The sequence below is a fragment of the Apostichopus japonicus genome, chromosome 2 (genome assembly GCF_037975245.1).
Source record: "Apostichopus japonicus isolate 1M-3 chromosome 2, ASM3797524v1, whole genome shotgun sequence".
In the NCBI taxonomy this organism is placed as follows: domain Eukaryota; kingdom Metazoa; phylum Echinodermata; class Holothuroidea; order Aspidochirotida; family Stichopodidae; genus Apostichopus; species Apostichopus japonicus.
The window spans coordinates 3265832-3290453 of NC_092562.1; the positions used below are offsets into that span (position 1 = coordinate 3265832).

The 24622-nt window shown below is 37.3% G+C and overlaps 1 protein-coding gene across 3 annotated transcripts in view; it reads left to right on the top strand.

Annotated features, from left to right (window-relative positions):
• The window catches only part of LOC139974386 (nuclear factor 1 C-type-like), a 51839-nt gene that overhangs the window by 5530 nt on the left and 21687 nt on the right, over nucleotides 1-24622 (top strand). The window contains exons 3-4 of one of the 3 annotated variants that reach the window (XM_071981510.1): nucleotides 5531-5596; nucleotides 22201-22293. The exons of 1 other annotated variant lie outside the window; for it this stretch is intronic. In XM_071981510.1, coding sequence (XP_071837611.1) covers nucleotides 5531-5596; nucleotides 22201-22293 — 159 coding nt within the window. The remainder of the gene's footprint in view (nucleotides 1-5530; nucleotides 5597-22200; nucleotides 22294-24622) is intronic. One more of the 3 variants, XM_071981517.1, reaches the window with a different exon arrangement.

Consider the following 24622-nt stretch of genomic DNA (forward strand, 5'->3'; position numbering starts at 1 on the left):
GGAGTTAGAGTACATTCTACTCTTGCCTGGCATTGCAATAGCTCCCTCAGTATTTTGCCAAGTTCTGCTTTCCTTTTCCCTGAGCGGTAAACTCGGTCGCAGTTCCTGTACAGTACTAAACTAGTTTGTTGGTCCTCTTCGTTTGCAGTTTATTGTACATACATGAATTACAAATGGATGTTGAGTAGCCGGCTCGATCTGCTGTCGACTAAATTGCGGTTTCCATGTCAACACATGTGTACAAACATCTATTCCCCCTCCCCCGCACAACCATTTAACAATGCATAATGGACTTTGCTCCCAACATGTAAAGTTTAACAAACAAACCAAAAACTATTGATATCAAATTCTTGATCACTCAACCATATGGGTTTTTATTTTATTTTTTTTACGACAGCATTGGATTGTGGGTGATATGAATCTTTGACCCCTTAGAACAAGCATAAAGGCAAATCTAATTTTAGTGTTCTATTAAGGCCTAAGAGTGTGTGTAAAGTGTGTTAAGTGCATAACATGAGTCACATGGCAGTACTAGTACTGCAGCTTTCAAGGTCAACAGTTCAAATACTGTTATGTACTCAGTGTTCATACTGTATACATGTACAGGTACAGTACGTAGGTATAGCTTCATGTGAAATGCAGAGCAATTAATTACACCACAGTTGATAAAGTGATTTATGTTACTGTGTGTTTGTGAGATAAGTACCATTTGCTCTAGTAGACTGTGCCAAACATTGGTAAGTATTTCAATGAGCGGTGGGGGGGGGGGGGGAAGGGGGGAGAGGTGCCGATCAGTATAACTTATTTTATATATAATTGTTAAAACAAAATTATGTCCCCATGAAAGGCAAGATCATGTTAATTGCCAGTGATAGTTCCAAACATGTGAAAGTGGGGGAAGGGGAGGGGTTAGGGGGAGGGGATAGGGGAGGGGATATGGGAGGGGATAGGGGAGGGGATAGGGGAGGAGATGAGACCAACATTTTGTCAGGCCACAGAATGTTGAGCAAGCACAAGCATGAATGATCTTCAAATTAGCTGAAATTTTGAAGTACCTGCAGGCTTAAATAAAGTTTTTCTATAAAAATTCTATAGTGAACATTCCTGCCAATTTTTCTTTTATGTTAAGAAACATTTTTCAACCTTTCATGTAAGTTTAATTCAGATCTGACTTCAGCAAGTCTGAACCATGTGCAGAGGTATTTAGTGATTGAAATGTCAAAATGTTTTAATTCTATGTTACACGAATATATACACAGTCTGCTTCTAAGTTGTTTGATTCCATGGAGGTGTTCAAAGTTCAGTTATGCAAATTATTCATTCGCAATGTAGATCGGCCTTTTGGCTAAAATCATGTGTAGTATCTGTTCCCTTTCGAGAGGAATCGTGATACACACCCGACGATGATCACACAGTCACAGTCCCGATGCAAGCGGACTGGGGTTGAGAGTGGTCAGTCGTTCGGTTGTTTGGTTTTTTTGTGCCCAGGTTCTTTCCTGGGTGACTTTCTCAAAAAGTACCACAATGTCGATTGTACCATACTGCTATTGGTACTGTTTTCAGTAACAATAATAATATTGATTTACATCACTATGAAGATAGCTCAATGGCAGGTTCAGTGCTGTAGATACAATCACGCATGAATGAAGTTCACTGGCGTGACCTTTTTAACCAGGATATCATCGCCCACACAGACATTTTGCTCCTCGTTTAGTACAGCACCCCTCCCACTTCCCACAACCGAAATAGCAAAAGAATAAAAATCATAATCGTTCTAGGAGATTTAATGCGCTCATTTCAAGAAGGTTCAGTAGTACTTTTGATTAAATATAGTGCTTAAAGCAGAATGCAGGATCAAATTTGCAGGCAATATTGATGTGTCAAAAATATGTAACTTTTAAAAGTAATTTTCATACTGGTCAAGCCCCTCCCTCCATCCATGGTACAAGATGTGAGACACATGCACTATCCAACCTTTGATTTCAACACTTTACCCCTAAATTTATAATCTGGCAATGCGAAATATAGGAACTCCTAGGTTTTCTTAGTCGTGTGAACACTACTGTACACTACAGTATCTGTATGTGAATAATATGTGTGAATACATGTGAATACTATGAATCATGTAGATCTAGAAGAAATTCATTTTCAGATTTCTTCAAAAACAGCACCGTCCTATCCTATTGATTGGTCGAAGAGCCAAGTATCTTCTGTTGTGATGCGCTTATCACTTGAGCTGTTTTCTCGGAATTTAGACACACGCGGTATTCTGTTCTTCGTACAGCTTTTGTCGGACGCGGCAAATTATGTTTGCCTATCATGCCCTCCAAAATATATACGTAATGTACATGTGCAGTACAGTAGCCCAGCAAGATGGAAATCAGCAGTTTTGAGTTCGCAAGTTTCCTCATTGTGTACATTTACGTGGAATGTAAATTTCCACTTTCATAAAAACAGGAAACGCGAGGCTGCATATCAGCGTTGCATCCATGGAAAATAGCTATAAATGCTATTTTTTTCGTGTAAAATACTGAAATTTCAGCACAATTGACTATATATGGTACCATATATACGTATATATGTGAAAGCACTGCAGGACCCAGGAATATTATTTATCATTTAATTTTTAAAATTTGTATAAAATCTTGTATCCACGGGTAGAATGTGTGAGAAAATATGATGATTTCCATTGTTTACTCGGTTCCGTTGTACCAAAACAATTCTTGACAAATATTTCCCAGAAAAGCTGATGTCCAGATTCTTAGTTAGCTTTCTTAGTTTTAAGCTGCAGGTCAATTGTAGGGTTTTCCTACCTATATGTAACTTTAGTCCAGGTAAATTGCGCCTAAATCATGCCCAAGTGCAATTTCTTTTTACGCACAGCCTCTACGTAAAATGTGTTGGTTTTTGTGTGATAAAGAACTTCTGTAATATATATATATTGCAACTGACAGTATGAACAAGGACAGCAACTTGAAAGCTTTCAGCTGAGTTAAAAATTATAATGACTAGCCATCTTTCAAAGTTCACCCAACACCCCCACCCCCCCCAACCCTCTGTCCCCCATCCCATGTTTTTCATGATGTAGTTTCAAGAAGTATTTGGGACAAAAGTGATGATTTGAAACTGTCTTTTAGCCAGTAAAAGAATAAATGATTATGAAATGTGAGTGATAATAATAAAATTTGAAAGAAAATTGTATTGAGTCCAGTTGCAATATTTCCAGAGGGCATTTAGGGTTCACAGTGTTTAAAGGAAGAGAGAGGCAGTGCTTAACAGGATGCAATCTTCACCAGCTTACATGCCCTACTCATACCCTCTTCACATCCTGTTAAGTATATTAGCACAGTATTTTTTTCTCTCCTTAGTATCAGAAACAGAAAGAAACAGGTAAACCTTTCTATGCTAGGGATTAGATCTCTAGTAAAGGAAGGAAGGCATTTAAATCCTTCAGAAAAGTTAATATTTAAGAGCTTCCTTAAGTTTAACAGGACATATACTGTAAATTAAGTTTCCAAGAAAAGATAAATCAATTTAAAGGCAATTGTGAATTGAGTTTAAAACGAAAAACCAATGTCGAAACGGACATCTTCTTTCTCTACGACCCGTACAACTACTGTACAACTCTTCCTCTATTAATAAGTACTGTGTACAATAGGTTTGGATATTCAGTAAGTACTGATGAAGTCCACATGTTGCAATATTAATATACTTGTTGATATAACTAGTTCTCTATTTTCCTCCCCCACAACAAGTTTTGAAACAAATCACCAACAAACCTTGGATAAGAAAGTCATCAACTTGTGTGATTTGATAATTTAGGATCTTATTGCCTTACAGAATTGAGTAATTACAAGGTCAGGAAAACCGCAACTTGCAGTTTACCAAAATAAGTTGTTGAGGAAGGAAGTTTTATGGGGCTTTTTTTTTTCCCCTTTTTTTTCTTTAAAGGAGTATACTATGTTCTACGTACAGTAACAGTTGATTAACTTTTAATGAGAAAACAAGCTGCTTCTTTTTTAAATTGATTTAGAAATTTGATACTCAGTGCGTTAGTAATTGCCTCTTGGACCTAAACCACTGTAAGTAGATGTTCGTAACGGCAATCGACATGTCATAATTTGATTGGTCGTCAAATTTCACCTTTTCAATAATATTAATGAACTTAAAAACTTAAGCAGGTTCATTCCTCAGGGCCCAAAGTATGTAAGGGACCCAGTACCGTAAAGTCAAAGATTAATACGTTCCGAGAGAACTGAACTGTATGGTACCAAAGGTTTTTCATGAATATTTACTTAAAAACTTTCTCGGGAAAACCGCATAGGTTCGCTTCTGAATGGCAGATCCAGAAAGGAGAGATAGTGGGTGGAGCCAAGGGATGTGGGATATAGAGGGCGCAGTATTCAAATGTAGGTAGAAGAGGAAAGTGCATAAGTAGACCAGAGACAGGTAAGTGTTGTGGCTCATAAATTCCCCAAACCCAGTAAATTAGTTTTAAGCCCTGGCATAAATTTAGCAAAGTATATATACCGGTACATGTCTAAAACTACGTTTGTACAGTAAGCCTCCAATCCTTCAACAGTCTTCAAACTTGCGCTCCAGAAAGTTTGTGAACCTTTTTTGAAGAGGCAATTCCATTTAATCAGAATTTATGAACCCCAAGTCAATAAATGAGGTACCTGCAGGAAATGGTGTCACCCTCTAGAGGAAATCATTTTGACAATCCTTTTGTAATGTATTGGTAAGCCTTTTGTTGTTGATGAACATCACATGGTACAGTAGGTAGCAGTGAGTACAAGTCATGAGTTACTTGGGGTCAAGAGGTCATCGCTAAGTGTTAGCTGCTCTGTTTTCTGGTTCTCTTGTTATTTCTGAGATCAGTGAGTTGGTACATACAGGAAAAAGTCGGAATTTTAGCAAAATGGCTTTAGTTGTCATGACAACAGAGACATACAGGAAAAGCTGGAAGCATTCATGAGTCAGATAAAATACAAGATTTTAACATCTCCTCAGGATCATTCCAAAGAAAGGTGAATCGGGGTACTAGTAAGAAAAATAGAGGATTTCTTTGCAAGGATCTTCCATAATCCTTGTCAAAGTTTTATATGACGGCAGATTATATTAGATACAGTAGCTAATAGGTTGAGCCAAAATTCTTCATCTTAAACCTTTTTACGACTTTTAAATAAATGGTTATTTTCTGCAAGCTTGCCTTTCTCATGAAATCCATTCCCTTACTCCTAAAACAACACTTCACTTTAGTTTGAAGGTTTTAACTTGTTGTAGGGTAGTAGTGAAAAGCTTGTCAAAGGAAGGCCGATATACTTAATTAGGCTCCCAAGTTTTATTGCCATCCGAATTGCTCTCCTCGTAACTGTAATGTGAGATTCCGATATTACGTAAAAGACTGTCAGATCTGTGGCAACACTTTTCAACTTGCTTCGGAGGTAAGTCCTTCTCATTTAAAGTTTAAGATATCCCGCCAAGCAAAGCTCTGAGAAGTCATTTTACTTTATATTCTTTCTCCAAGAGAGGGGCATGATCGATGCCATCGACAGCCTACCAGTTCGCAGTCCCACAGAGACAGATCTAGAGGGTAAGTCTGGGTCACCCTATAGATGTTGCCTCATGACCTGTACCCCATCCCCCCCCCCACTTCCCTATACTTCCCTCACTGCCCCATTCCTCCTCATCTACATAAATACCAGTTGGCTGCTCCCTTACCGAGCAGTCAAATGTAGCTGTGCACCTTTTTTTTTTATCACTTTCTGTTGGAGTTTTGGAGTGTGCATGCTGGTGGCTCATCACTGTATAGTACATGTACCGTAGACTTGGTATGGTAGTAGAATTTGCTGTTTTCTTCTTACAGTATTTTACGACACCACTTAATAAATATCTCTATATATCACAGAAATAAGACAAACAAATAACTCACATATCATTTCATCTCTGTGTTCAGTTGTTAATCTAGTCAATGAAGCAAAATTTGCAAATACTGTGAAGCACGATCACCAAAAAATGAAAGTAATAAGTTCATGACAACATAAAGTGTTAAAACACACACATATCTATTAACTGTAGGTTACGAATGTTGACAATGTGCCTCACACTGTCCTGCACCTGTCACCACACAACTGCAGTAGTTGCACTCAATTTGTGTCAGGACACCTTTCAAAAGACTTGAAGAATATTGCGAACACTTATTTACATATGGGTAATCTGTCCCAGGGTTTGTACGTTGATTTTGTGAGGACAGGTAATAGGTTGGTTTATATCTGAAATAGATGATCATTCTGGAATATCTACGGTACTTTTAGGCATTCTATAACCATGGGTGACTCCTTTCGGTAACCATGGTGATATTGCATTCATTTCACCCCCTGGTGATGAACATTTTTGCATGTACTGCACAGTAGCTGGTTCTCACTTATATGCAGTTCATTTTTTTTTTGCTTTTTAGATTGATGCATGTCATCCAAAGCAATTAGTTATTCTGTTTAGTTGGTGTTTTCTTCCACATTTTATTTATGGTATTGGGGATTTTTTCTTGCCCGTGTTGGCCCTCCAAATCCCTAAATTTGGAGCACTGGTGTCGACCCACCCACAAGTAAACCATGATAGATGGTTCACTCAATGTAACATTCTGTGCAGGCACATTTGTAAGGATAGTTTGTTGTGGTAGTCTGTAGGACATCTTACGCGTCGGTTGTCTGAACAGCAAATTTGGTCGTCAGAAAAAATTTAACAAATTAACAATGACCAATATTTACAATGAAGGAGAGACGTGTAGGTTTGGTGAGTAGAACAGCCATACGTACACTATAGGAGAGATGTGTAGGTTTGGTGAATAGAACAGCAATATGTCACTACAGGAGAGATGTGTAGGTTTGGTGAATAGAACAGCAATCTATACACTGAAGGAAAAATGTGTAGGTTTGGTGAATAGAACAGTGATACAGTATGTACACTATAGGAGAGATGTGTAGGTTTGGTGAATAGAACAGCAATCTATACACTGAAGGAAAGATGTGTAGGTTTGGTGAATAGAACAGTGATACAGTATGTACACTATAGGAGAGATGTGTAGGTTTGGTGAATAGAACACCAGCTTTGAAAGATACCAGTTTCTCATTTGACCTATTTAGGGATACTTTTTTGTTCCAATGAAATCTGAATTTTGATGTCAACAACTACTGTAAGTACTGTAGTCGCTCATAGGACAACCTCCAAACCGGAGTTTGGTTTGCCGAACAGAAATTTGGTCGTCTCGACTACGGGACCACCAGACTTTCTTTAAAAATGTTGCCCTGCTGTGGCACATCTCCTTTCACCTAGAGTTTGTATAGCCGTCACCTGCACTGTTTTGGATCGATTAGTTTTGGCGACCCTCTTGATCATGAAATTGGTCTTCTGCATCTAGTCTTGCCGTTTCTCAATTAATTAAAAAGAAAAACCTCCAGTTTTTTATTGTCCGTACCAATGACACCTAATACCCACAGTCTTTGCTACAGTAAGTACTGCAGTTTCATTGAAGTTTTCAAATTTGGAAATTGGGCCAAATCGTACAATTGAGACCTGATAACTGCGTATCCCTCGATAAGAGGCACCAAAAGTCATCGGCTGCGTTTGAGGAAGATAAAATGTCCATTTGTAAATTTGTGGTCAATATCTCACATTCCTTGTATGTAATGGTTTTTGTTATTTTTGCATGACCTCTGTGTGTTTGACCAATCAGATTGATGTAGAGACACTGTATGTTGTTGTGTGCACTTGTCTTTTAATACCAAGCCCTGCACTATATGTATTGTGTTATGTATTGCCTGCCCCATCCCACCCCACCACCCCCCCCCCCCCACTCATTGAATTCAAATCAGAAGGGCTAGTCTCACCTTGGTTTGGATATATTTTACAATTTATAATATTTGGTCTTTTGATTCATACCTTACTCTTTCAAATTACTATAAATGTGGGTATGAAATTTGATCAAATGCAACGATGGATTATACTTTGACAGTGCTTCAAAGGAGGCAATTAGCTAGCAACTCTGATCGGCTGTCCATTGAACGTCGATGCCTGGCCTGACCGAACGATCAATAAAACGTATAAAATGGCAGTTTTACTGTAGGAAAATTAAATGTAAAATGATCTATTCTAGCCATTGATGTGTTGTTTGCTTAGCTGAGGCAACCTGTTGCAAAGTTATAACATATGACCAAGTTTTAATTTTTAAAAAATGGGGGGGGGGGGGGAATCATGACTTTACAAGGTTCTCATGTGAAATGAAGGCTGTTCCATCTGCTTGTAAGAATTCAAAAGATACCTCCTTTTGGCATTTATCACTGACTGAAAAACTAAAATTAAGACCACAAAGAAGGTAACATTCTGTTCGTTAAGATCCCCCCCCCCCCACCTAGTCAATCTCCTCATGGCCACAAACTTTACACCCATGCTGCTACATGGATCCATTGTGGCTTATTTCTGGGAACAGCCCTGTCTCAAAGGTTGTGACCTCTCCCTCTGCTGAGTCCCTTCTGAGACCACTGAAGTTCATAAAGTAGGTACAGGGAGTCAAAATTTAAAAATAACCAGAAATTTACGGGTATAGTCCTAAACTTCAAGCAAAGATATCTTGAACTCTTAATAGATTTGCTTCTACAGCAGTTGATGTCAGTCATTTGAGGAAGGTCAGACACGAACAACGAATTGGTCCTGTCAGGTCAAATGCTCTTTTGGTCAACAGTTAATCCCCACAGTTAATCCCCAAAGTTAATTCCCCGAAGTCAATCCCCCAAGTTGTGGGAATCTAGGTGACCCCTGAGTGGCATCTTCCCATTGGATTGGACACAACACAAATAAACTCCAAAATTTGGCCATAACATAATTTGGTCTTTATCTTTTGGGAAATGTTTTTTTTTTGTGCCAAATTTACCCTTCCACAAAATTTTGAGTTTTACGGTCTTAAGGGGAGAGGCTAATCTATTTATACAAACATATGGATGAGATGAGAGAGGGTGGGGTTTGTCATAGTTGAGTGGAGATGGATTTTGAAACCTGAAAGAATCTTACCTATAGCTATTATAGTCATATATTTAGTTTGTAACACAGAATTGTGAAATTTCCATGGTAGGGCTTTGTAGTGAATGTTAAGAAACATATACATGTGATCAAATCTTAGGTAGTTTAAAAAAATCCAAAGGTTGAATCATTTTTCTAACCCAGTTGCACCGGAGTTAACTTTTGAGGAACAGAATCTTTATTCTGTCGAGTGGAATCTCACCTACACCTTTGCAGTTAAGGTCACGCTCAGGGTAGATCGCTGAAGCTTCCCTGGTGTTTGTGGTGTGCATTCTCAAAAGCCAGGGGGACAACAGGGCTCCCATCTTGGCATCTATTCTCTCTTTGTTCAAACACAAGAGGTATCTATAGGCCCCCTCATGGTGTCACCACATGGAAAGAGAAAATTCAAACCACAAATTCCTTTCCTAGTAACTTTCACTTTTCTATCTCTCTTCTCTCTCTCTCTCTCACAAGAGCCATTCCTCCATGCCATAGGGGTTTTCTTGCTCATGGCAGGGAGTATTTGCTACGAAGAAAATGTATTTAAGATTTCCCACACACAATCATGTAAGTTGTGTACAGTGGTAGTTACAACATGCAAACTGCATGTCAGAACCTGTACACTGTTAGGGGTATATGGTGATGGTGAGTAAATTATGCACTTAACTCATGTACAGAATTTGTCGTTGGTGATGTACTCAAAGGTTTGAGACAACAACATTGAATAGGGTGTGATAGAAGGTCAGTGCTTCCACTTCCAAGAAAGGCATTTGTGATAATGATTCACTCATCAAGTTGCATTCTTGGACTTAAGTTTCTGAGTCCAGAGGAATGGCTTAAAGTTAATTGGAAATGTTTGTCCAACAGAGTTTGAGATCAACAGGGCATGGTTTTCTTTGGTGGAATAAAGTAAATGGGGAAGTGGAAATTCAACAAGGCAGAGATTTATTGTTTACTACATAGCACTAGAAGTTATTTACAAAGAATATAGTTCCTACAAATAGTGTAGTACCTACAGTACTGTACTGTTATGATAAAGCACTGCAATGACAATGTACCATTTATCTCCTCCTCCAATCCGGGTTCCCCTCCCCCTCCCTCCCTCCCAAATATTAAAGGAGGTAAAAGAAAAAAAGAGGAAAGACGTGTGTAATGGGCAACATGTCTGGGGATTATAGAGGGAATGTATAAATGACTTCACTATATTTTGGTCTGTGGTGTAAGTTTGATCAGAAAAGATACTGTTAGACATATATATATACAGGGTTATTTGGCTGAAACTTTTTTTTTTTTCCAAGGCTGGACAGTAACATTGTTATCATAGTAACATAGTGCTTTCACTGTTCAGAGGATTCATTTGTAGGTGTGCACTGTACAAGTTCACATACGTACAGTACTGCAGAATGCCCTTCACTCTCACAAGAGAACACTAACGTAGTATTATTTAGTCTCTTTTTCTGCAATTAGTTATACTCTAGACCATCTGGCATTCATCTTTGCTGTTTGGGGAATATCCAAAGATTGGTTTCGATGATGGTACAAGTGCAGGTCAGTTAGGGTTGCATAGATTCAGGCAAACTTGGGAAATTTACATAATTAATTTAAAGCAGCTCTCATGGTTTTAATTCAGGTCTATTGCACCCCCCTCCCCCCCCCCAATCACCACCATTCTAACATCTAACATATCTTCCTTAAAAGTGTCAATAAACGAGCCAGAAGAAGCCTTTTCCTTTGTGGAGATGTAAAAGTTGACTTAATAGTAAACAGGGTATGATACGGTCTATGTTAGATAAGAATTAAAATGAAAAACGTGAAGTGCTTCAAGGAAGCTCATTGCTTCCATTTATGATAAATATTAATCACAGTGGAGAAGACATTATAACAAAGCTGAAATGTTTTAAAAGCCTGATGTATCTTGAAATTTATGACATATAAACAAGGATAGGAAAAGAATACCGTATAACCTGCATATTTAATATAATTTAAGCTTCTCCTACAGACTAAAGATACTGTATGATGGCATTTGTAATGTGAGTAGAATTATCCAAAGGCCATGTTTTTAATTATATGCATATCTCTGCAGGTGAATAATTTAGCATCAGACATCATATCTTGCTGCTTCATTTGTACTCCGGAGATGTAAAACTTGGTTTCTGAGTTTGAATTAAGCTATATCTGTGTAACGATGTACAACAGTGATAGCAGGATATATCTTAGTTGTATATTTCAGATAAATTCAAAACTAAATAGATATATTTATATCTAGATAAATATGTGATTAATAATTACAAACATGAAATAGTGTCCTGGCAACAAAAGTTTGAGAAAACCCATCCAATTATATTACAAGTTGTGTCGCACGTAAAATTTGCATTTTGAAAAACACTTTGATACGTTGTCTGTAATACATTGCATCAATTGCATCTATCTTATTTTTGAGTAATTCTCGGCCCAATCGATTGAATATATGATGACCACTAGAATGCCACAAGTTACTCTAAGACTTGCAGTTGTACATGCCACCCAATTCATGGTGCATCATACTCGATTGCCAACACTGGTCAGTTTAATCCTGCGTTATAAGTTAACTGTTGGACAAACTGCTGATTCTCATTAAAGAGGATGTTATCACTTAGGATACAGTATCCTCAGGGCAATAAACCCACAAAATTCACTCCGCAGTTCACACCACACAAAATTCACACCGCACAGCAACCGTCCTTCTTTGGTTGAATAATCGACAGAATTTTATGAAATTTGACAAAATCTTGTCGAAGGATATAAAATTAAAAACTAGGATTGAGCCCCCCCCCCCCTTTCTTATTTGTCCTGAATTGCTGCATATATGATTTAAGCACTAGTATGTCCTGACATGGCCATTTAAAAAATATATATATTATATATAAAGCGGGAGGCCTGGGCTCGAATCCCGGTGGAGGCTGGAAGTTTCTTCACTGTTCTGGACTTTCTGACTCACTACAATTTCATACATACATGTGTGTGTGTGTTGATAATAATAATAATAATAATAAATGAGTTAGAGCGCCAAATCAGTAGACAAAAGTCACTGCTCAAGGCGCTTTACAAAGAAAGCAAGTTGATTTACAAAAGAAAGTGAAAAAAAATGGGTCTAAAGTAAACTTTTGAAACTAGAAAGTTTAGAGCATGTGATCTGGTAACTTGTGCTAGTGACAGAGTTTAAGAGTTATTAATAGACTCCTACAAGTCCTACAAGTTTTGTTTAATATTTTTAATATACATTATAAGCACAGGAAGTCATTGAAGCATTACATAATACGTTTGCCAGATCCAACTAAGTCTCTTGTCTCTTTACTGACAAGTGAAAGTTAAGGATACTTAAAGGGCATAATGTATCCCGCCCAATACTGGTCAAAGTTTTCACAGTTAGCTGTATGATTTTCTTCTGTTCCGGGATATTATTTTGTGGCTTATTGACGTAAATCAAAGTGCCATCCACACACTATGGATGTTACTGAGGTGAACTACAGTACTTACTGTACTGTACTGAACATTTGTCCATTGTTCAAAAGAACTTTTTAAGAATTAATGAAAGCAATGTTCTCTAACTTTTAAGGAGAAGTGATATTGTTCACTTACTTTAATTTGATCTAACAGAAGGGATAAAAACAATCCAAAAAATTGCTATATATCATTGTAAAAAACTGGAGAAAAAAAAAAAACCTAAATATTTGTGAGCATGCTCCTTTAAGTTAACTTTGTTAGATGATATAACCTTTTTATTGTGTTTCCCAGGGACTTGTTGGTTGTTAGTCATATGTCCAAAGCACAGTGAACAATGGCCAAAGCATGCCTATTGTTAGGTCATAGGTCACATATGCTATCATTACAATTGGTAAGGAATGTCACAACAAAATGTTTGGTTGCTTTGGCATACAACTCCCTTTACAATGAAAAGTAATTAACTGAAAATAGTGTGAAAACAAACTTTGAAAGAGAAACTGATACCTCATTTAGAGGCTGATCCACCTTGACGAGAGGCAATGAGAAGGGGACTAGTGGTGGGGGGGGGGGTGTGCCTGTTGTAGAATTTAGAGGCCTATTCACCTTAACATAGGGAGAAAGGAAGCAATGAGGAGGGGGGGGGGGAATGATGCAGCATTTATAGGCCTAACAACCCTTAGCATGAGGAAGAGGGATGAGAAGGGGGTTGGGAAAGAAGCTGATTTAGCATTGAGAGGCTTTTTCACCTTAACATAGGGAAAGAGGGGGCAATGAGAGGGGGGGGGCCTGATGCACACATAACATTAAGAGGTGTATTCACCTTTGAACATGGGAAAGAGGGGGGGGGGTGAAATACTTCAAACCTAGCTTTATTTCCAGAAAGATTCAGTTTTGTTGCTCCTCATATGATCTGTTTGATGCATAAAATGGCAGTTTCTCGACACAATTACAGCATACATCAGGTGACTGGCTAGCACGTTAACTCCCACCACTCTTTTTCTTTACAATCAAGTGTGTCTGCATTTGTCTGCATGTACAGAGTACCTCAACGGGTAATGGTGAGGGGGAGGGGGAGGGGATGGGGAGGATGGGGGATCCTGCAGTACATTGCAATGTAAACAGATCAAATTATAGGATACTGACATACTGTAGAGGTGTGCCCCAACTTTGATGGACATTCTGGAGACGAGTGTGTGTGATGAGTTATCATACAATAACAGAGCCCTAATGTAGATCCATTTATCTGGAATTTAATGCTTCGCCCCCTCAGTCAATTGGTGGGATATATATATTCAAGGCTCTGTTTGTCCGATTGCCAAGAATCACTTAAGGGGAAATACTCTCACATGAATTAATTCATTCATGAATTTATTTGTACAACTGCAGCAAGTTGAATGCACTTAGTAGTACTACTACGGTACGTACACTTAGATGATGTTGGATAAATTTAAAAGTGAAAGTTAGTTTGGCAAATTTCAACATGTCTACATGTAAATGTACACATACTGACATGTAATTAACTTGCATATAATGCTGTATGATGATATAATTAGCTTTTAAAATCTAGGAATATAATCAGTGTTCACTTTATGTACAACAGTTTTGGGAGTTATGTATATGATTTCTCCAATTTAATGAAGTCATTCAAATTCTAACAAATCTTTGGAGGCATGCCTCCCCCCCCCCCCCAAGAACCCCTCTCTTTCCAATGGTTATGCCATTGAAAGCATAAATTTGCATAATTAATGTGTACATCTTAGCAATTTTCTCATTTTCCTTAGCATTTTCCTAGAGGTTTGTATGTACAGTACAGTGTACAGGTATGCGATTTTCCCTGGTTAGTCATGGTCGCAAATTCACATCCAGTTAGACTTGGGGGGCCATTGAAATTTGTAAGTCTTTTCCTGTATCATTAAGTATCGTCCCATTGCAATTAATGTAGCTTGATACACCATACTGTAGATATTCCAAATTCCATCTTTTTCCCAAATAATATATAGATAAGTATATATATAAGAAATCAATTTAATTTGAATCAAAGCCTGCTCATTAGGTGATCAAGACTTAATGTGTGGAAAATTGCCTGGTTAATATGTTTGTGGCATCAGTTCTTAATCTGAAGCACTGGCTCTGTACAGTATGTATTATACAGTAGTCTTTACCATATATACATACATATACCAATTACATATAGTATATATACCCTATATACATTATACCATATATGTTAGATATACATATAGTACATACATGTATCTGCCATACACATATAGTATATATACCATGTATAATAGGATATACCATATATATAGATATACAAATCTAGTCAATCATGTTTTCATCATTCTCCATGTAGTAATGGTGTACCTAACATCATTTAGTACTGTCACTATTTCACATAGAACATCTGAATGCAAAAAGACTACTGTATGTATCACACAATGAACTGTCCCTCGAGAGCTCAAGTAAACTACATTAGAATTTTCCAGTGAAAGAACATATTAATGGTTTCCGATATTAACAATATCTTGAACTTCATGTGAACTTAAAATCCTCAGTCATTGGTATATATATATAATTTAGACTTTTATTGAACCTATCCATGTGCAATGAATGACCATCATAATCTGTTTTTATAATCTCCCTAAAGACATTATATTGTTTGAAACTGTGGATGTTATTTATATTTCCCCCTTTTCTTTTCTTTTTCTGAGATTTATATTTTATTTTTTATTAAAATTTGTTGAAACCCACTTTTTTTTTTCCTTTTTGTTGGAAAAACAAGACTTTGTCCCAGTAGTAAACTGTTTCTAATTACTGGTTTAAAGACTTAAACTTAAAACAAAGATAAATGTCTGGTTACCATCAAATTGAGCTACACAGAAGTTGTCACCACCCTCAGGAATAATCACAACAGCAGTCCGAACTGAACCGGCGGTCTAAGAAGGAATTTCATCATGTTAAAAGTAATAATGTAATAAGTTCTACCCTAAAATCTATTGGTTGAACTTTTCACCTTTTCTTTTAACTATTTTTAAGTGGTAACAGAAAGTTGAAGAGTTTATTGGTGTTAGCTAAGGGTTCATGTTAAGGACACATTTTTTATCTATTATTATTGAGGCATTTCAATTCACTGTACGGCAGGTACTATACCTTGAATTGTGCATTGAACTTGACTGAGTTTACCGATAATGATGATTTGTCAGGTTGCGTGACATTGCCCTTGACTGACAAATAAAGAAGGGAATTTATTGGACACTACCTACTGTACAGTAGCGTGCAAATTATCTCACATTCTTCCCGGCATGTTTACTCTTTTTAAATGTTTTGCTGGTATCCATAGTCACATTGTTTTGTTTTATATTGACTTTGAAATCTTTTGTTATGTAGGGTGGGTTGAATGAGAAAGGTGGAGAGAGTAAGAGGGAGGAGGGGAAATGAAAAGAAAAGCTGGGAATATTGACATTCTACAACATTAAAAGTCGCATACATAGATGGTCACATTCTCACACAATTTCCATGACGATGAAAAATACCGAACTTTTTAATGATCTTAATACACTAACTGATTGATTAGTCATTGAGGTTAATCAGGGAATCAATTTAGTGATCAAAATTTTGTGTAGCAGTTCTTGAAGTTTGTGAATTTTTGTATCTTATAAATACAAAAGTACTACATGTTTGGTTCTCTGTGTACAAAACTGCTGTATATATGTACATCTTCGCACTTGAATATATAGCAATTTTGGCAACTTTTGGCGTAGCAGTTTTTGGTGAAAATTTTTCCCAATCCGAAAACACTATGAGACACTTTGGTGGTAGAAAAATGAAGGAGGTCACTAGGGTCAGTGAGGGTGTACAGTGTTAAAAGATTACCAGGGCATACTAGACACGGTAGAATGCGGTGCTTAGGTTGTGGGGAGACAGGTAAGTGGGTCACTCGTAAATATATAAACCAGTAAGTTTTATATTTTTGGCAACTTTTGGCGTAGCATTTTTTGGCGATACGATACCAGGGGACATTGTTTTGTTTGATATTGACTTTGAAGTCTTTTGTTATGTAGGGTGGGTTGAATGAGAAAGGTGGTGAGAGTAAGAGGAAGGAGGGGAAATGAAAAGAAAAGCTGGCAATATTGACATTCTACAACATTAAAAGTCGCATACATAGATGGTCACATTCTCACACAATTTCCATGACAATGAAAAATACCGAACTTTTTAATTATCTTAATACACTAACTGATTGATAGTCATTGAGGTTTATCAGGGAATCAATTTAGTGATCAAAATTTTGTGTAGCAGTTCTTGAAGTTTGTGAATTTTTGTATCTTATAAATACAAAAGTACTTCATGTTTGGTTCTCTGTGTACAAAACTGCTGTATATATGTACATCTTCGCACTTGAATATATAGCAATTTTGGCAACTTTTGGCGTAGCAGTTTTTGGTGAAAATTTTTCCCAATCCGAAAACACTATGAGACACTTTGGTGGTAGAAAAATGAAGGAGGTCACTAGGGTCAGTGAGGGTGTACAGTGTTAAAAGATTACCAGGGCATACTAGACACGGTAGAATGCGGTGCTTAGGTTGTGGGGAGACAGGTAAGTGGGTCACTCGTAAATATATAAACCAGTAAGTTTTATATTTTTGGCAACTTTTGGCGTAGCATTTTTTGGCGATACGATACCAGGGGACATTGTTTTGTTTGATATTGACTTTGAAGTCTTTTGTTATGTAGGGTGGGTTGAATGAGAAAGGTGGTGAGAGTAAGAGGGAGGAGGGGAAATGAAAAGAAAAGCTGGCAATATTGACATTCTACAACATTAAAAGTCGCATACATAGATGGTCACATTCTCACACAATTTCCATGACAATGAAAAATACCGAACTTTTTAATTATCTTAATACACTAACTGATTGATAGTCATTGAGGTTTATCAGGGAATCAATTTAGTGATCAAAATTTTGTGTAGCAGTTCTTGAAGTTTGTGAATTTTTGTATCTTATAAATACAAAAGTACTTCATGTTTGGTTCTCTGTGTACAAAACTGCTGTATATATGTACATCTTCGCACTTGAATATATAGCAATTTTGGCAACTTTTGGCGTAGCAGTTTTTGGTGAAAATTTTTCCCAATCCGAAAACACTATGAGACACTCTGGTGGTAGAAAAATGAAGGAGGTCACTAGGGTCAGTGAGGGTGTACAGTGTTAAAAGATTACCAGGGCATACTAGACACGGTAGAATGCGGTGCTTAGGTTGTGGGGAGACAGGTAAGTGGGTCACTCGTAAATATATAAACCAGTAAGTTTTATATTTTTGGCAACTTTTGGCGTAGCATTTTTTGGCGAAACGATACCAGGGGACATTGTTTTGTTTGATATTGACTTTGAAGTCTATTGTTATGTAGGGTGGGTTGAATGAGAAAGGTGGTGAGAGTAAGAGGGAGGAGGGGAAATGAAAAGAAAAGCTGGCAATATTGACATTCTACAACATTAAAAGTCGCATACATAGATGGTCACATTCTCACACAATTTCCATGACAATGAAAAATACCGAACTTTTTAATTATCTTAATACACTAACTGATTGATAGTCATTGAGGTTTATCAGGGAATCAATTTAGTGATCAAAATTTTGTGTAGCAGTTCTTGAAGTTTGTGAATTTTTGTATCTTATAAATACAAAAGTACTACATGTTTGGTTCTCTGTGTACAAAACTGCTGTATATATGTACATCTTCGCACTTGAATATATAGCAATTTTGGCAACTTTTGGCGTAGCAGTTTTTGGTGAAAATTTTTCCCAATCCGAAAACACTATGAGACACTTTGGTGGTAGAAAAATGAAGGAGGTCACTAGGGTCAGTGAGGGTGTACAGTGTTAAAAGATTACCAGGGCGTACTAGACACGGTAGAATGTGGTGCTTAGGTTGTGGGGAGACAGGTAAGTGGGTCACTCGTAAATATATAAACCAGTAAGTTTTATATTTTTGGCAACTTTTGGCGTAGCATTTTTTGGCGATACGATACCAGGGGACATTGTTTTGTTTGATATTGACTTTGAAGTCTTTTGTTATGTAGGGTGGGTTGAATGAGAAAGGTGGTGAGAGTAAGAGGGAGGAGGGGAAATGAAAAGAAAAGCTGGCAATATTGACATTCTACAACATTAAAAGTCGCATACATAGATGGTCACATTCTCACACAATTTCCATGACGATGAAAAATACCGAACTTTTTAATTATCTTAATACACTAACTGATTGATAGTCATTGAGGTTTATCAGGGAATCAATTTAGTGATCAAAATTTTGTGTAGCAGTTCTTGAAGTTAGTGAATTTTTGTATCTTATAAATACAAAAGTACTACATGTTTGGTTCTCTGTGTACAAAACTGCTGTATATATGTACATCTTCGCACTTGAATATATAGCAATTTTGGCAACTTTTGGCGTAGCAGTTTTTGGTGAAAATTTTTCCCAATCCGAAAACACTATGAGACACTTTGGTGGTAGAAAAATGAAGGAGGTCACTAGGGTCAGTGAGGGTGTACAGTGTTAAAAGATTACCAGGGCATACTAGACACGGTAGAATGCGGTGCTTAGGTTGTGGGGAGACAGGTAAGTGGGTCACTCGTAAATATATAAACCAGTAAGTTTTATAATTTTTGGCAACTTTTGGCGTAGCATTTTTTGGCGATACGATACCAGGGGATAAATTATTCACTGTTTATGATGTATATGATAATATAGTTAGGAACTGTCTTTACAAAGATTGGTCGCTTTTTTTGTGTTTTTTTTTTGTGTGAAAAGAAACATATTTGAACTTGTATCACCTTTTACCTCTTAATTTTTGACTGGACTGGTAATTTCCCCACTTATAATAGCTGGTGTAGCATTTCCGGTAGATGGCATGCTTGCTCGGTGACCTGAATGGCACAATTTCCAGTCACAGCTTCCCTAAATTCCACTTCCTTCAGAATATAAAGCGAGGGGGTGGAACATGTATACAGCATTGCTGTGTTCAAACTTGTAGAGCACTCTCCTTCACCTTTTAACCTGCCTTCCAAAAAAGGAAATGAAATAAAAGATGATTTATAACATACACTTACTTCCCTCATAAATGCATTAATCCTCTACAGTAACACTAGCCTCAAATTGGTCATGCATATGTACAATATATTATACTGTTTATATACTTAAGTCATATGACTTAAGTGTGCACAATCTCAGGACAGGTTTAGTGGGTTTGGGGAGTTCAGGTCATTTATTTAAAGTAGCCTTGTGCAAAGGGACTTGTTTTAAACTTACTGTAGATTTTTTTTTTTTTATTTTTTTTATCAGGAAGAAAAGTAACTTTTTAAAACAAAAAATAATTAACACATTAAAATGTCAATTATGTTGTTCATGTGGAAGGTTTTAAGTGGAGTAAATTGGTACATATTTATCCCTCAGTATTAAAGAGCTATCCACCATGTAAGCGATGCCTAAATTCACAAAATTATCTCATGACCTCCTCAAGAACATGAAATGTAACTGAAACTGAAGAAACATTCCATTTAAATAGTTCCCTTCAAAACCAGACCACCCTTCAATGATGACGTTAAGAAAATGTAAATTCTAAACTTCTTTAAAATGTTCTGATTGGTTCCATGATCTTTCTAGAATATGTGTGTAACTATTGTGGGGGAAGGGGCTGGTGGGGAGGGGGGGGCTGGTGGGGAGTGGGTCTTCATGCTGTTAAGGTCAAGCTTCATTGCACATTTGCTTTTCAAGATATGAGTACACTTGCTTGAAATTATACAGTACACATACAGTAAGCAATTCTTTAACATAATTACAGAATTCTCAGATATTAATTTAGAATTGTTGATACAGGTCTTTAAGTTTTTTATTTATTTATTTTTTTGGAAGTCATTCAACTGTACTTAATAAACAGATCTATTCAGGATTTGCTATCTGAGCAGATTCCTCTTCAAATCCCACACACATTCCTCAGTGAATCCAATAAAATATTTTGGCATTGTTGATGGTTGAACTTTACCCGGTGACTAAGTTTCTGTAACAAAAAGTTACAAAGTTGAAGGCCAATACAACGGGGGAAGAACAAACACCATATATATTCCGTTTCATTTGAAAATAACAATAGCAGTTTAATATCATGTTATCTGAGGGTGTCATTGGTGAATATTTGAATAATTCTCATGCCCTTGATGAAGAACCCTTTTCTGACCTTTATTTACCCTCTCATATTGATAGGTCATAGGGTTATATATCAGCCCTCTTCAGATCTGTATACATATGTATGTATGTATTTATGTATGTATGTATTTATGTATGAGTATATATATATATTTATATATTTATATTTATATTGACCATGTTCCAAAAAAGCAACGTCCCTGGAGTTTCATAGAAAATGCATTCCTGCTGGGTTGGGAGTTACCACTTTTAAGAGTGTGGTTGTTTGCTGAAGATAGCTTTAGTACCAAGAGGTCATCTTCCTTTGAACCATATTTAGAAAAAGTTGCGGTTTGTTGGTTTGGTAATGTTGTTTAATTGTGGTTCACCTAGAGGAGACATTTAATAGAGTACTCATAAAAAACAGAAAGGACCCACAGTACAGTGTATTTTAGAGGCATTTGTTGACTGTTGCCAAGTGCTTCAAACATATATATTTGTGCCGGGTTTTGTCAGTTGTGCCGGGTTTTGTCAGTTGTTCCATGTTCTTCAGGAGATACTGTAGCAGTTTAGGGGTGGGGGGGGGAGGTTGGGTTCTGCAAGAGATCAGTTAGGGAAGGGGGACTAAAAGTGGGTGGTTGAAGTGGTAGGGGGAGGGTGTATGGTCGAGGGGGAGGTTCCCTAATGATGGGTTGATTCCCTAATGATGGGTTGAGCACTAAATGTGGAGACATCAGTTATATACTTGTTTACAGTGCAAAATCTGTGTGTACTTGTAGCCATTTAGTATATATTGCTGCTCTGTTAGTTCTCGGAATCATTTACCGATCAGCTCAGTTCTATTGAAGGATTTTGTCAAGTATATATAATGTACAATTAAGTGCTGCTTTAGTGTAGCCGGTACCTGGGAGCATAATTTTTGGCTTATCAGGGGGAATTCCCACCATTTCCCCATTTTGACAACGTTGGTTGGTTGTGGAAGGGTTAGTTACAGTCCAGAGTTTGTATTGAGTTCACATCCTTTACTTACCCGTCCATCCACAACTTTGTTCACTCAGGCATTACTGGGTCTAAGAGGTGACCCCGGTGAACTTTTAAAAAAAGTCCTCCCTCTATTGTCCGATCCATTCAGAACTACTGCACTCCCCCAATGTCTACCCAGCCGAAGTTATTAATTAACACTGGCATGCAGTTCGGTTTGGCACAAATTATTTCCGCTGTCTAGACATACCTTTGTGGGAACTAAACATATTGAATTGAACCCAGGCTTCCAGTCCATCATTATTGTGCCTGATTTGTCATCTTTCCTTCTGTTTCTCTGCCCCAATTTATCACTTTACAATTTGGACATGTATAGTTATTTATATTCAGATGATTTTTAAGGGCCTCCCCCCTCCTCAGTCCCCCCTCTACCCCAGAATTATATTGAATTTATGCAGACTCATCAGTTATTTTAAAGTTTGAATTATTTTTGTTGACAGTGATTGGTGTGACCAACAGCCACCATGACTTGCTGGATAGTTTCCTCTGTAGCGGTGTCTTCTCAGCACCAGAATTAAGAAAAGTAACGCAAGGTAAGACCAGACTTGTCCATAAAATACGGTAGTTTTATCCCTCGGACAGCGTACATATATCTGCTTCTCATCCTTACTAACAATTACCCCGCGATTCCCTCTTGTCTTAGAAGAATGAGTGGAGAACATACAGTACACCCCATTTATGTGTTACAGTAGGTTGTGTTATAAATGAATACCAGGGCCTCCATCCGCACCCCCTGCCCCCCCCCCCAACCTGTCTAGAAAGGTCCGACCACCCTTTTAAACCGTTAAAACTTTCCTTTCCCAACAACGCATAGATCTGTAGTGCCAAGAAGAGCCTTAGTTTTTTTTTTGGTCTCCAGACATCATTGCAATATCTATTCGAAACACTTTAAAAATAAGGACCACAGCACAGTTAACCTTAAAATCACATCGCGTACAGTACTCCCTCACCTCATACAACCTTATAATGCATGAACGTATGTACCTCGCTCCACCATATGGCAATTGTTTCATGTGTGTATATGGCCATATCCCTTCCATTATTGCCAGCCTCTTGTGCAACCATTGCCCCCTTTTTTATCACTCTTGATAATTGTTATCAATTCTTCACCATCCTACACCTTTTTCGTCAGTTTTGATTCATCAACTGTTCGTCTGTTCAACATTCTGCACTTTGGAAAGTCTTTGAGGAGTATCTAGGCCTTTCTATTTTGCAATGCTATGAAATGCAATGCAATGCAATGGAATAATAAGTAAGGTGACCATTCTAGGGATTACTTCCTATGGAAATCATAACAGTGTAATGTTTATTATGTCAACAAAATCATTGTTGCGGAGGTGGGGGCTGAAAAGGGAATGACATGCCACTGAGAATAAAATCTGTCTGCATGTTCTGTCCCACAAAGTTTTTTCACCCTGATGAAGAAACAAAATTTTCCTTCTAAACTTGCAGTCCTTTGCTTTCCTTAAATGCTAAATGTGAGGCTTTGCATGGCATTTATCACCCGTGAAAACTAATTGAACGCATTATGCAATCAAGTAGATAGCACTGTCCTCTCATGAATATTCACTACATAGCACTGTCCTCATGAATATTCATTAGCATTACACTGTCTTCTCATGAATATAACACTTGCATAGCACTGTCCTCTCATGAATATGTATTAGCCTAGCACTGTCTTCTCATGAATATTCACTAGCATTTCACTGTCCTCTCATGAATAATCATTAGCATAGCACTTTCATCTAATGAATATTCACTAGCATAGCTTTTGAAACTTGTGTTCTGTAAAAGGGAACCTTAGAATCAGCTTTACAATAATGTTATAACATTGTTTGTTATTAATGTAGAACATATATGTTGAGCAAGTTTCCATTTTTATATCTATGTGGTCGGTAAATATAAAACAGATTATATGATTAAATTTGGGGTAAAAATTAAAGCAATATAGATAGTACAGTGATCATGATCATAATTAGACAGTTAAAAAGTGGAGCGAGCTAATATTTACCCACAGATCCAGGTTGAACTTGAGATTAAGTATATCGAAAGGATGAAACTAGGGCACATAAAAGGACTTTGAAATCTTACAAATCTAGATAAGGAAAGGGGTCGTTGGGGTTCATCTAAAAGTGGGGCATGGGGTGGTACAGTAGGCTGTTTGGGGGGATGGAGAGGGGAAGGGCAGTATGGAAAGGTTGCCAATTGTATAGAAGGTACTGTTTATTGGTAAACTGCAATATGAAGTCAAGTCAGATTAGGTGTTGTGTTGTCGTGACCTAAACAAAGTTCTGCATATATACTTGATTTTCATCCCTCCATCATTCATGAAAAAAAAAATTCCTTCCTTTGACTTCCACAAATCCCGAGCTCGATCCCTGAAAGTTAGTGAAGCACCAATTGATTCTTTAACCAGCAGCCACATTCATTGGATGCATGGTGGAATATGACATGGGTGTCCACCAAAAATAGCAAAAAAAAGCGGAACAAAAATAGCAAAAAACAGAGGAATGAAAGACATTTTCTTTAAAGTTACTCTTAGAAATTATTCCAACAGAGAGAAAAGAAGAAACTCAATAAGAAAAGATACTTTACAGTTCTTTAGAAGAGAAATGGAAGTTAATCCATCTGCTTAAAAAGCTGAGAAAGATGCGAGGAGTTTTTGTATTAGCACTATTAATGAGAGTAAAATATGCTTAACCCAACCTTACCCTTCTCCCACCTAACCCTTACCCCTTCTAACCCTACCCCTTGTAACCTCCCACCCAGGTCACAGATTAAACCTCCCTTCTCTTGTGCCTTCCCTTTTCCAAAACGAAGTCCTTTGAAACCAAAAAAATTCCTGTGTCTGATTTTCAGCCA